At 34.2% G+C, this 13,733-nt stretch overlaps 2 protein-coding genes across 2 annotated transcripts in view; both read left to right on the top strand.

Moving 5' to 3' along the window:
• The window catches only part of LOC103543798 (olfactory receptor 5T2-like), a 23,315-nt gene extending 22,642 nt beyond the window's left edge, over positions 1-673 (top strand). Inside the window, exon 2 of the mRNA XM_070563897.1 lies at positions 1-673. Within this exon, the coding sequence (XP_070419998.1) occupies positions 1-673 (673 nt within the window).
• An 8,515-nt stretch (positions 674-9,188) lies between these two features.
• Positions 9,189-10,133, top strand: LOC139074565 (olfactory receptor 8K3-like). Its single transcript, XM_070566005.1, is given in 1 exon segment — positions 9,189-10,133. A coding segment is annotated over 1 exon segment (942 nt). The 5' UTR covers positions 9,189-9,191.
• Positions 10,134-13,733: the final 3,600 nt, after the last annotated feature.

Below are 13,733 nucleotides of genomic sequence, written 5' to 3'. Positions count from 1 at the left end.
CAATAAAGTCATTTCATTCACTGGATGTGCATCGCAGATGTTTCTCGCTATTACTTTTGGGACCACAGAATGCTTTCTCTTGGCTGCAATGGCATATGATCGCTATGTAGCCATCTACAACCCTCTCCTGTATTTACTTAGGATGTCACCAAGAGTCTATGTTCCACTCATCATTGCTTCCTATGTCGGTGGCATCTTGCATGCTACTTTACACACGGTGGCTACTTTTAGTCTATCCTTCTGTGGAACCAATGAAATTAGACATATCTTTTGTGACATTGCTCCTCTCTTAGCTATTTCTTGTTCTGACACTCACACAAATCACCTTCTAGTCTTTTACTTTGTGGGCTTTATTGAGATAGTTACTATCCTGATCGTCCTCATTTCCTATGGTTTTATTTTCTTGGTGATTCTGAGGATGCATTCTGCTGAAGGGAGGAAAAAAGTCTTTTCTACATGTGGTCCTCATCTAACTGGAGTGTCAGTTTTTCATGGTACAGTTCTGTTCATGTACGTGAGACCAAGTTCCAGCTATGCTTTGGATCATGACATGATAGTGTCAATATTTTACACTATTGTGATTCCCATGCTGAATCCCATCATCTATAGTTTGAGGAACAGAGATGTAAAAGAGGCAATACAAAAAATGTTTAAAAAAATAGTTTATCAATAAAGTAAATGTTCACAGTAAAAATTGAATTTAAAAATATAGAGTGATATTCTGTGCCTCAATATCAAGAAGATATGATGAAAATGATTCGTTTTAGTTTATTAATGTATTGCTGTTTTCCTGGATATTTTAAAATAAAGATCATAGTTAACCCTCCACCTCTGCTGTTTTTATAAGCAGATAAAAACTGTATCATCCATTTGCTTATTTAATATGTTTCTACTGATATATGTATATTCACACACACACATGTATATATATACACATATATCTATATAGAAGCTATACTGATTTAGGTAACACAAATGCACACACACAGGCATATATGTATATATTCTCTACTTTAGAATGTTGTGTATTGTTTTCTTTCATCTCCATGTAATTCAAATGTATGTATTCCCATTGTTGCAATTATAAATAGCATTGTATTATATCTGACTAGCTTGGTCAAATACCACCTAATCAATAGGCAAACCACAGATCACATAATCTCAGATCACTTCCCTTGGAGTCATTGCTATCTGATTCCTGTAGAAAGCACTCTGCCTCCTTTCTTAGATCTACACTTTGGCACAAATCTAACCACAAATGGTGGTTCACAGAACACAGAGAATGTGTTCAAATTCCTGGCATCATTTTCATGCTGGTTTATGACGGTGCATTTCTCCTCATTTTATTTCATCCAGAACATGGACATTAAGCCCATCTTTAATTTCTCATAGAAAACAAAGTCTAGGCATTGACATTTATGAACATTATACTTAAACTCAAGAATAACAAAAGAAAAACACAATTCAGAGAGTAAGGTATAACTGGCAGGCTAGTTGGCTCTTCCCAAAACTGAGCCATGGGCCATCTTTATGGGGTTCCTTACAGACCTGGCCCCAATTCACCTTTTAGCTTTATTTTCCTTTGACCCCCCTCCCCACCCCTCTGTGATGCCCTTGCAGATCCCACCACTTTTCAGTGCCACAGCCCAAGAACCAAGGTACAGAATCGTCTCTCCTATGCACATTTAAGACCTGCTTCCAACAGACATGCTTTTCCTTGCAAAAATATGTCTCCCTCAAAGATAATTTTAAATTGTAGTGTTCACCGTTCCTTCTTTCATTTTTATTTATTAATTTTTCCTTATTGTTTTGTGAAAAATCATTCTCTTCCCCAAGGGGAATCATTGTTCAATTTGAATGAGACAATCTCCTTAGAATTAGCGTTCAGCCTAAGGATGTTCCCCTAATTTGGGATTATTGAATATAAATAACTACTTGAGTTTTCCAATGAAGTATATGTCTTACTATCAAATATTCCTACCACAATTTCTCTGCCTATATTTTCTCCAGTTTGAAAGGTTCTCCCCACCATTATTCAAATAATTCCTTCCTTAAAATCTCAAAATTAAATCATGGTTATAGGTTCATTATCCCTGCATATCCTAACCATGCAAATGAGGACTGAACCTCATGACTCTGTGTGTGTGTGTGTGTGTGTGTGTGTGCATGTGTGTGTGTGTATGCTTCCTCACTGAAGAGATCCTTAAACACAACTTAAAATCACAAGAGGTAAATAAATTTTATGCTTTAAAATTTTAAAGGTCAGGATTAAAAAGTAATCACAAATATAGTAGAAGAAATTGCCATAAACTCAAGAAAATAGTTATAATGTACGTGTTGAATTCATAAATAATAGACCAAAATTCCATAGAACTATGGACCAGACAATTCACAAAAGAAGAATGAATTGTCTCTGTTATGAAGTCATAACAATAAACATCGCTTCTTTCAGCATTTTTACCCACTGCTTTTTTGGAGTGAAAAGTTATCAGACCAAAAGAAGTCATCATCTTCAAAGTGACAACCATTCTCACGGGCAATCATGGCTAAAAAAACAGTTAACAGTCACTGTATATCATATCTCTGACTATACATGTAAAACATTACTAACACAATGGTGTGAGGGAGAGTGGGCATAACATGCAAAGTAAAGACAACAGAAATTGGGATGATTTCACAATTTTTTAATTCAAAAGTAAAATTAAGAAAATTTAAGGCTTCCACTGGAGATTTCCTTGTCCCTTAATATCTAGATAAGTTAGTTTTGAGCAAATAATGCCCTTTCCCTGGAAGTCTACAGGGCTTTGCTCCAGTTGTGTACATTGGCATGGGTCGCATCTGTCATCTTTGCTTTCTGAAGGAATATTTCCACAAGACACCTCCATGGAAATGAAAATCTTCTATCAAATAAACCATTCAAGAAAGAAGTAAATTTTACTGCAAGTTTGAGTGGAAGGAGGCAAAATAGAGGTTTACACTATCGCATCAGGCCTCCTTATGCTTAGAGTAATTTAACTTCACACCACAAAAGAATTTCTCACTTGCCCTTCTTATATATTCCCCTAGCCTTAAACTATTATATCAGGAAAAGGCTATAAAATTCTTTCTTTTTATTAAACAGAGTTATTACTATGTGAAGCTTGTGATCCTGTTGTAAATTATGCTCCCAGTTGTCACCTTCTCTTCCAATCTTCTGTCCAGGATCAGTTTTGACTCTTTCAATACTTATGTAGGCATATTTATAAACAACCACCATTACGTGGGTTGGAGCAATTTTGTTGACGAAGACAGCTGAGATAACCCTATACATCATCTCACAAGATGTACATGAATTTGGGTTAAATTCAATATCAAACTAAATATTAACATATATAACATAGTATATAATGATAAATAAATATCAAAATATCTAGTTCTTAAAAGGCAATTTTAAGTACAAAAGCCTCTTGAGCTACAATGGTCAGAAGAGGTTACCACTGATTAAAAAAATTAAAAAACTTCATAAAATGCATATTTCAAAGATCTAAAAGAATATATTACTGAATATTGAAGGCTACTAATGTTCACACAATCATAAAAAGTGATTGATTTAAGACATAGATTTACAAAATTATATTAATTTAAAGTCATTTATGCAATATCTGTTAGAAACTTTCCTATAAAGATATGGAGGCTTAAAATACTGCTTTTTGATAACTGAATAATCAATATGGCTACCAAAAAAGAGTTGCTTAATTGTGGTGATATCTTCACTTTTGTTGTAATCACTTTTCTCATTGTTTGCTTTCTCTATCACAATTTTTCAATATTTTGTCAATATTTTATGATTCAACAACAGGAAACTACAAGCTCTAAAACAGAAAGGCCCTGTGGAAAGCCTTTCAGGACAAGCTCACAGCAGTGAGAGAATGTCTTACAGAAAGAGGCTGTGATAACACACCTACTGCAAGGAGAGTGAGAAATACTCTCTCCACGTGTGTGTCAGTCCACCTCTGCTGCAGGGCGGGTGTCAGTTGTTTGTGTCACTTCAGTAACTACTTCATCAGCATTATTCTTAACTGCCAATCTTATCACTATTATCGACATTCAAATATTAAAACTAAATTAAAATCATGTGTTTATCAGTCTGTTATAATCTCTGAACTTCTCAGTTGACATGGATTGTGGTCAGTCAGTTCATCTTTCTATTTCAAATCCAAACCAATGTTTGAGTTATTTTAAAAAATAATGTATTAAGACAAACAAAACAATTTTAGGTCTATAAAGTTAAATCTGATTTAATTATTTATTATAATCCCTTACTATATGTATAAGCAGTACATATTCAGAAGTTGGGTTCCAGAATATGAAATTCTTGTGTTCTGATGGTGGAGTGTATACAGATAAAATAAATCTAGGTCCATATTTATTTAAATAAATGAAATGTGCTTATTTTTCCATATCAGGGACCCATTCCAGGAGATATTTCACAGACAGTTTCATTCATGTATCAGTAGGGACCAAGAGTTGGTAACTAACTAAATGCCTATCCCTATAGGAAAAGACATATATTAAATTAAAGTAAACCCAGGTTATAAGAAAAGAAGCCCTCGAAATATTGGTGTATATGTAGTAAAATGAATATACTTCAAAAACATATAGTTGAGTGTGAAACTTTAGGTATCAAAATGAGTTATATAATAACATAAGGGTACACACTGAGGCATACATGATATTTACTTTGTAAGGCTGCATTCCTTTTTAAGGACATATATCAACTTTGTAGAGGAGGTACTCATGTGTAGAAGCGAAATTGAGGTGGGGTTGGGGAATGAGGACTGATGATGACTATGGGATATTGAATTATGGTGTTATATACTCAGTTTAGCCCCTTAAGTCACAAAAACAATTAAAATTGGAGTTACACGAGTATTCATAATTTTTATTCCTTCTGAATCTTTAAAAACACTATAGAACATGTTTAAAGAGTTTTGTCTTCATCTTCGGACATAAAACTTGGGAAGAAGCCAATGTGCAAAATGGTGAATGTTGAAGTAATTTGTGGGGGTGATTACAGTGTGTATCCCACAAATAATACACTTACATCCAGATATTACAGTGGATGTGGTAAAAATAGTATCAAAAGAAAGCAGGTGAATTGTATGTAAAAGAATATTTCCTCAATACGAAATTCAAAGGTACAACAGATAATTAACAAAGATCAGTGGCATGATCTCCTGTTCTCACACGTTTTGGGAAAAACCAAGAAATTACATTCAAGCTCCCAGGGAAAGTCAAGCTCCCAAAGGAGTGTCTCAAAGGGAGGAAACACTCATAAATTCTTCTGATTGAAGTTCGATTGTTAATCACTTGAGGGAACCAGGCTTATCCTCATTTTAGGTGAGTAGATGGCACTGATTATCATGATTACTAGATGACTAGTTTTAAGACCTGTCTTCAATTTAAATTGTAGTTATAAGGATAATTACCAATGCCAGACTCAATACATTATGCAATGCATATTAATAATCTCTTTTCATAGCTATATTTTCTGGAGTAATGATATGTCTTTACCACTATTATTATGTTCTTTGAGGGTAGTAAGGGGCCCTGTTTCTATTCAATATGATTTCTATACTTATACTAGGATTCTAGATGATAAAATTTCTAAAGGAGGAGTAAGTATTTTTGGAAAGCTCCACCAAGAATGTTGTATAAGCAAAGATACTGTTCATCAGGTCAGAGTTATTGATGCCCAGCCAGCGTCTATGCCTCAGACAGTAATAGTTTCTGATTGGGTTTCCAGCTATCCAGTAATATGATATTATCATTATCTCTTATTATCATGCATCCATAGAGTGTCATTTGCACTATAGATATGTGTGACCTCATTTTATAAATACCATACAGAGACTGGGATTGTTAGAGTGTAAATTTCTCCAAGAGTAGATCTTGAGGCAAGGACTTCATGTTTATTTAGTAGATGTTTAGTTGGCATATGAGGTATATTTGGTAGATGATTTCAGGAAGCAAAAATGAGGGAATAGGGAATACGAGACTGAGAAGCGAGAAAGTTGATAAAGTGTGCGATAAGGTATAGATGACTGCTGTAAGCAGCTAATTTTCCATCACTCAGGTGCTTTGAACTAGCCATCAGAACTCTTCTAGGAATTGTCCAAAAGAAGGCTAGGGAAACCTTCGCGTTTATCCATTGATTCCTGTCCTTTAGCAGCAGAGTACTTGTCCATGACACATTACGTCTCAACCACTTCCAAACTACATTGTATATGGTCTGAGCAAGCTCTCAAGACAGTTTGCCCTCAGGAAAAGAAGTAAAACACTTGAGTTGGGAAGCTGCCAGCATTCCAGAAAAAGTCTACAGTGGCTGTAGGCCAAGTCGTGGTAGTCCAAAATGACCAGGGATGGGGAGACGGATGTGTCTGATACAGTGATATTTGCAATAGGAAGATGATGGCAAAGAGAAAATAATATAAAATAGACTTTTTGACTTAGGCACATATGTCCATGATGTCACAATATTAAGATGGTTTTGTCCCTACTATCTTTGTGTTAAATTTGTTTTCATTTGGTTGATGAGGCTAAAAGCTTTGAAGTATTACCTAACATATTTATAGTGGAGACAAAATCCAGCTTAAACTCAGTGCAAGTGAAGAGTGAAGGAACATCAATCTTTGAAAGAATTATTAATTGGCTAGATATGTTCTGGTGTCAATATTGGTGAACTTGCCATACGTTAAACACCTCATCATTCAGGGCTTGCATATTCCCTTTCTTCTCTCATAGTGTACCTAAATGTATTAAGGGAATTTTCTTCTTGTCCTGTTGCCTTTCATGTTAAAAATTGTACATTCCACAAGTGAATAACAAAAAATATTTTTGAAAGATGGTAAGAGGAGTGTAGGAGACCTTCCCACACCTCTGCACAAGTCCCAGTTATATGACACAGGCATACCACAAACCATGTTATTCTGCACATAGAATTTTTCCCACGTCTTTGAGAGTCTAGCATAACAAGATGTGATTATAATGAAGTACAATTTTAAACATTTTTCAATGATCATGACAAGCCACAAAATAATGGTTTGAGGGTTGGCATTGAATCCCACAGCTTCCATCAGATAAAAGGTTTGTTGTTCAGTTTCCCTATTTCTTTCCAGTTAGTGCTTGGGTAGAGGTAGTGGGGGGAGTAGCATATAAATTATCAATTTAGTTGTGTTTCAGAAGAACTCAAGGGATTTTTAAAATACCCACAGCTAGTGAGTATAATACTGTACATCTTAAGTTATAAAATATTGGTATTCACTTAGTAGGATTGACCAAGCAACACATTTTGTCAGATGCCAAAGTTGGAATTAGAAAAGTTTTATGTTAATTTTATATCCTTCTCTAATGCCACTTTATTGCAGTTAGAGATCTTTTATGGAGATAATGCAGTGTGTTTTACGCAATAAGGAGTGGAAACATATATAAGCACTCAAGGCCTTATTAGCTGTGTTGGATGTTTGTCTCTTTTTTTGTAATTTTAAAATAGTATGTGTACCTATTTCTGCTGGTGTTAACTCACCCAAAGACTAATGAGCCTGACGTATTTTTAGAGCCATTCAAGGTTCTTCCTTCTTTTGTCCTCCCTCTTTCTTTCTATCCCTCATTTGAATAGGAAGACGATGTTCTCAATGTGACCAACCCATTTATCTCAGTTGAAGCTATTTCCCAAATCTTATACAACACTTAGTGGAGATGGGGTGTTTGAATTTGCCTAGGAGGACATCCTTAGGCTTCATATCCATTCCCCAAGTCCTAGTGCAGCTCTGGAGATTTTGCTTCCATCAGATAAAAGATTTGCTGCTCAGATTCCCTGTTTCTTTCCAGTCAGTGCTTGGCTGGGATTGTGGTGGGAGGAGCACATAAATTATCAACTCAGTTGTGTTTCAGAAGAACTCCAGGGATTTGTAAAATTACAACACTTCGATGTTGGGATGAAGAGGTTGGACAACTGTACAAACTACTGTGGAATTTTGCGTGTTAACTTTAGGTAGCTTAAAGCATTACACTTTGTCATTTTCTCTTTTTGGTTGCTACTAATGAACATTTATTTTTATTTTTAAAAAATATTATGTTAACATTGTGAACAGATTTTTGGATAGAGTAATTTTGTGAGGTAGATTTAATCTGCCAAATTTATCTTGAATTTCTCTTCTGATTTTCTTGAAATTCCGCTTTTTTAGAGACATCAAGAGGTTTTAGTTTTTAAGGCTATGAGACTTTAAACATTTTCTTACAGCATTAATTTCTTGACCAGTCTAGGATTGATTTCCTATATGGATGAACTAAACATCCAATTTCATCATCTTCTATAGGGATAATCATTTTCTCCAGCTACAATTATTGATTAGACCATTTTTGCCTCACTGCCCTAAGATGCCACCTCTGTCATACACTACAGTTATGTACAATCATGGGTCTTTTTCTGAGTGCTCCATTCTGTTCCACTGATGTATTTCCTATCCTTGTGCCAATGTCATATTGTCTCCATAACTCTGGCTTTATAAGTTCTAATACCTGGTACCGCAGGTCTTTTCAAAGGTTTCTTGCTTGTTCTTTATGATTTGCATTTTCTAAATACATTTTAAATTAGTAATTCTACAATTCTACAGAAAGTCCTAGTGAGATTTTGATTGGAAAGGAATTGAGTAAATAGATTAATTTGAGAAGAATTGACATTTTTATAACACCAAGTTATGCAATCCAGGAACATAGTGTTTCTATCAATTTATTTAGAACTTCTATAATGTTTCTCAATAATTTTTTTAAAAAAAATCAGAATTCTCACTCTAGGCCAAACTTTTTTAATTATATATTGCTGACAGAACCATAATGAGGCTGTATGTACCTTGTAATGATAACAACTATGTGACACAAAAAAATGAAATGTTTACTCTCATTATATCTTAGGCTGTAATTGTTTCTAAAGTTTTTGTTTTTTGTAATTGTTTCTAAACTGTTTCTGTAAATCGTTTCTAAATTGGTTCTAGGTTTAATGATGGGGTGGGTCTTGTTTTAAATCACTGCACACACACAAAAATGGATTTATCTTATGCATAATAGCTTTGTGTACTAAAAATTTAAATGATGGTGAAATCCAATGACTCTTCTGATGTTTCTTCCCACAGTAATTTTCCATATTGGCTTGGATGGACAAACAAAATCAAACAGTGCTAAAAGAATTCATTCTAATGGGAATCACAGACTTGCCTGAGCTGCAGGCTCCATTATTTGGGCTCTTCCTCACCATCTATGTGATCTCAGTGGTGGGCAACTTGGGCATGGTCATCCTCACCAAGATGGACTCCAGGCTACAAACACCCATGTACTTTTTTCTCAGACACGTGGCTTTAATTGATCTTGGTTATTCAACAGCTGTGGGCCCCAAAATGTTGGCGAGTTTTGTAGTTACTCAAAATACAATCCTCTATATTTGGTGTGCTACACAGTTATCTTTATTCATCTAGTTCATCATTAGTGAACTTTTTATTCTGTCAGCAATGGCCTATGACCGCTATGTGGCCATCTGTAACCCCCTTCTCTACACAGTCATCATGTCACAAATTGTATGTTGGGTTCTGGTAGCAGTCCCATATGTCTACAGTGCCTTTATCTCTATGATAACCACCATAAACATTTTTATTTCATCCTTCTGTGTCTTTAACGTTATTAGTTATTTCTACTGTGACAGTCTTCCCTTGCTAAGTTTGCTGTGTTCAAGCATACACGAAATTGAGTTGACAATACTGATCTTTTCAGTGTTTAATTTGGTTTCATTTCTTCTGATAGTCCTTGTGTCCTACATGCTAATCCTTAAGGCCATCCTCAGGATGAACTCTGCAGAGGGCAGGCGCAAGGCCTTCTCCACCTGTGGATCTCACCTGACAGTGGTAGTTGTGTTATATGTGACTCTATCCTTTATGTACATGCAGCCCAAGTCCAGTCATTCTTTTGATACTGATAAAATAGCCTCTGTATTTTACACTGTGGTAATACCCATGCTGAATCCCATGATCTACAGCTTGAGGAACAAAGAGGTAAAAGGAGCCCTTCATAGGCTTTGGAAAAATATGTGCAAACTCCCTATATAAATTTCAGTATAGAATACATATACAATAAATTAGGTTCTAGGCAACTGTTTATTATGTGTGATAAAGCTTTATAAAACAGTAATGTGTAAAACACAAGGGAAACTACAAATGTTTTCCTTATTTTCAACTTATAAATGTTCAAGCAGTGATCATCCTCCTGTTATTAACTTTGATTTTGTCCTCAAGTCTCAGTGCAAGAGACCGAAATCTGGATCACTGTTCTCGCAGTGCCAAGTGCTTATGCTACAATTGAAGGGAACTCTTTGTTAACGCATCTCCCATTAGATAATCTTTTTTAAAGGCATTCTTGTGTCCTTTAATAAAATATTTTATTTGCATCTTACACACCATTTAAATACCAGTATCCATCATACTGGGATATTGAAGTATAGAAGGTAGTAGGTACTGTTTTATGTGCTGGGCACATGTACAGCAATGAAGAATACATCAAAATGTCTGCCTTAATGATACTCTGACTCTATTTCCCTTGTGGTGGGTGGCATCTGAGATTTCTGTTAAATTATCATGTGTGAGCATGTAAATGCTTAAGAAAGTAACAATAAAAGTGTGATTATTTTCGAGAGGCATAATCGTGTGCTTTAAACATCCAAAAGGATCTTCAAGCTAAAACACTACAAATAATAAGTGAATTTTTCAAGGTTGGTGGCTATATGGTCAACATATAAAAGAGGAATCATTTTGTTATATACTAACAAAAAATAGGTAAAAATGAAATTTTAAACTATCAATTATATAGAAAAAAATCTGTAAAATACTTGGGAAAAACCTAGTGAACGATTTGCATGACTTACTTGCGAGAAACTACAAAAATATCACTGAGTTATTAAAGAGGACATAAATGTAGCAACATATCATGTCCATTGTTTGGAAAAAATAAATGTTGTGATGAGGTCAGCTCTTTCTAAATTTGGCTATGGATTTAATGCAGTCACAATGAAAATTCCAATAGCATTTTTTAATATTCAAGCTGGCATAAAAATTTATGTGAAAATACAAAAGATCAAGAATAACGAGGGCAATATCCTCAAAGAAGGAAGAATATGGAGGACTTCCAATAACAGATATCAATTCTTTTAACTGAGCTGGATTATTTAAAAAAATATGTTTTTAGCCACATACGGAGAGATAGACCAATAAAATAGAAAAAATGAAGCCCAAAAATAGACTCACATGTCCAGTTTCACTTGATTTAAAACAAAAATCCATCGCGATGTTGTGAGGAAAGGAGGGCTTCTCAGAAAATGGACCTAGCTTGATTAGGTTTCTTATGTAAAACATGAATCTTAGTCATTTACTTGCATCATATCTAAAAATTAAGTGAGACATATAACGTATAAATGTGAAAGCTAAAGTAAAATGTCTGGAAGAAAAGTAAAATGATTCATGATTTAAGATAGGCAAAGATTTCTTAAAATTTAGATAAATGGAAGTCCATCCAAAATAAAACTTGTGTTGATCAAAATATATCATAAGAGAGTGAATAGGAAATCCTGAGAGAACCCATTTGAAGCTCATACACCCTACAAAGTACTGATATCAGTAATTTGGGGGGAAAAATACATTACCACCACCACCAAGTTGCCTAACTTCTAAAATCACTGTGATCAAGACAGTCAACCTAATGGGAAAAAAGCACAAAAAAGGGCAAGCCACCTGAAGAACTACTTCACAAATGAGGATATCAAAGCAGCCAAAAAATACATAAATGTGCTTAAATAATCATTAATCAGGTAAACGCAATTAAGGCTATACTGGGGGATCACTACTCACCCATGAGCATGGCTAAAATTCAAACGTTTCTTTGAATAATAATTCAAAATGTTGATGAGAATGTGGGGAAACTAAAAGTCTTTTACTTGTTTGAGAAAGTGTACATTGCTATAAAAACTTTGGGGGAAAAGGGTGGTAAATACTAAATTTCAGTATGTAGCTTCCTTTATCATACAGAAATTCCATTCCTGAGTAATAAAATCCCCTGGAGGATAAGTAATAGAATGTTTCTGGCAGATGTAGTCATCATAGATGCTAAATGCTTATCAAGGGTAGAATGGGTGAATATATAATGGCATTTTCAAAAAATATATTCTACACAACAATACAAAGAAGAAAAGGAGGGAGGAGAAGGAGCAGGAGGGGAAAGAAGATGAATAAATTTTACATGAAAGACACCAGACTCTCCAAAACTTACACCCGTATATACTAATAGAAATGGTATTGACTAGTACTCATAAGCTATGGGCACTTGATATAAGTTATGTAGTTAGTTTTAGAATGCGTGATACAGTTACAGAAGTACTGCATGTAAGCAAGAATGCAAAGTTGAGTTCACATTTGAAAATGAATGACATAAATCACATAAATTAACATTGTTATAAGTTAAAAGAAAAAAATTGATTTATGATAAAACTCAACATTGATTTGTAATAAAGTGTCTAGCAGAGCAGAATAGAATAAAACAATATTATAAATGGTATCTATAAAAATTCTGTATATGGGGGAGATAATGACCAGGTTGAACACAGAGGATGTTTAGGGAAGTGAAAATACCCTGTATGATATTATGAGGACAGATACATATCATTACATTTAACAAACCTACATAAAACCTGTAGTGTACTATTGAAACGTTGAAAATTTTCCCTCTGAAGTTGGCCCTAAGACTAGCAGATCCAGTCTCACTATTTATATTCAGTATGAATTGGACATTGTAGCTGGTTCACTATGATAAGGTAAGAAACAAAATTTATAAAGGTAGGAAATCACAAACTGTGATTTCCTGATTTTTTGGTAAATGTTATTAAACACACAGAGACAAATCTATAAATAATTCATTAGAAATGATAAGTGAATTTAGCAAATTTGCTGAATACAAAATAAATTTATAAAAATCAGCCTTATTTCTACATCTTATCCACAATTAGAAAATAAAATTGAAGGATATATGGAACCATTTAAAATAAACCTAATTTAGGAATAAGTCTAATAAAAAATGTAAGACTCTAGTAATGTTATGTATAAAATTTTAACAAGGCCTTTGAAAGAGATAAATCAATGAAAATTCATACCAAATATATTCATGGATTGGGAAACTTATTATTGAAATGATGGCCAATATCTTTAGATTGGTCTATAGTTTCTGTATCATCCCAACATAAATCCTTTCTTCCTGCCTTCGTCCCTCACTTCTTCTATATTTCCTTCTTTTACATCTTTCTTCCTCCTTTTAGAACTTTGGAAGCTGAATGTAAAATTTATTGAGAAAGGCAAAACATCAAAAATGTCAAAGATAATCTTGAAGAAAGAGAATAAAGTTGCAGAGTTACACTACCAGATGTCATAGATCATTATAAAGCTAAATAATTAAGAAAATATTTTCCTGAGGACAGCCAGACAGATCAATGGAACAGAATAGTAACTCCAGAAACAGATTCACATATAAATTATTACCTAATTTACTGTAGAAGCCTATTTTCAAAATGGTAAAGAATAATCTTTTCAATATATGCTATTAAGAAACTTGTATATCTATTTTGAGAAAAAAATAATCTACACCCCTACCCATACCCTATACAGAATTAG

This window comes from Equus przewalskii, chromosome 11, assembly GCF_037783145.1.
Source record: "Equus przewalskii isolate Varuska chromosome 11, EquPr2, whole genome shotgun sequence".
NCBI lineage: Eukaryota > Metazoa > Chordata > Mammalia > Perissodactyla > Equidae > Equus > Equus przewalskii.
The sequence above is the reverse complement of the archived record's forward strand: the minus strand, read 5'-3'. Positions and strand labels throughout refer to the sequence as shown.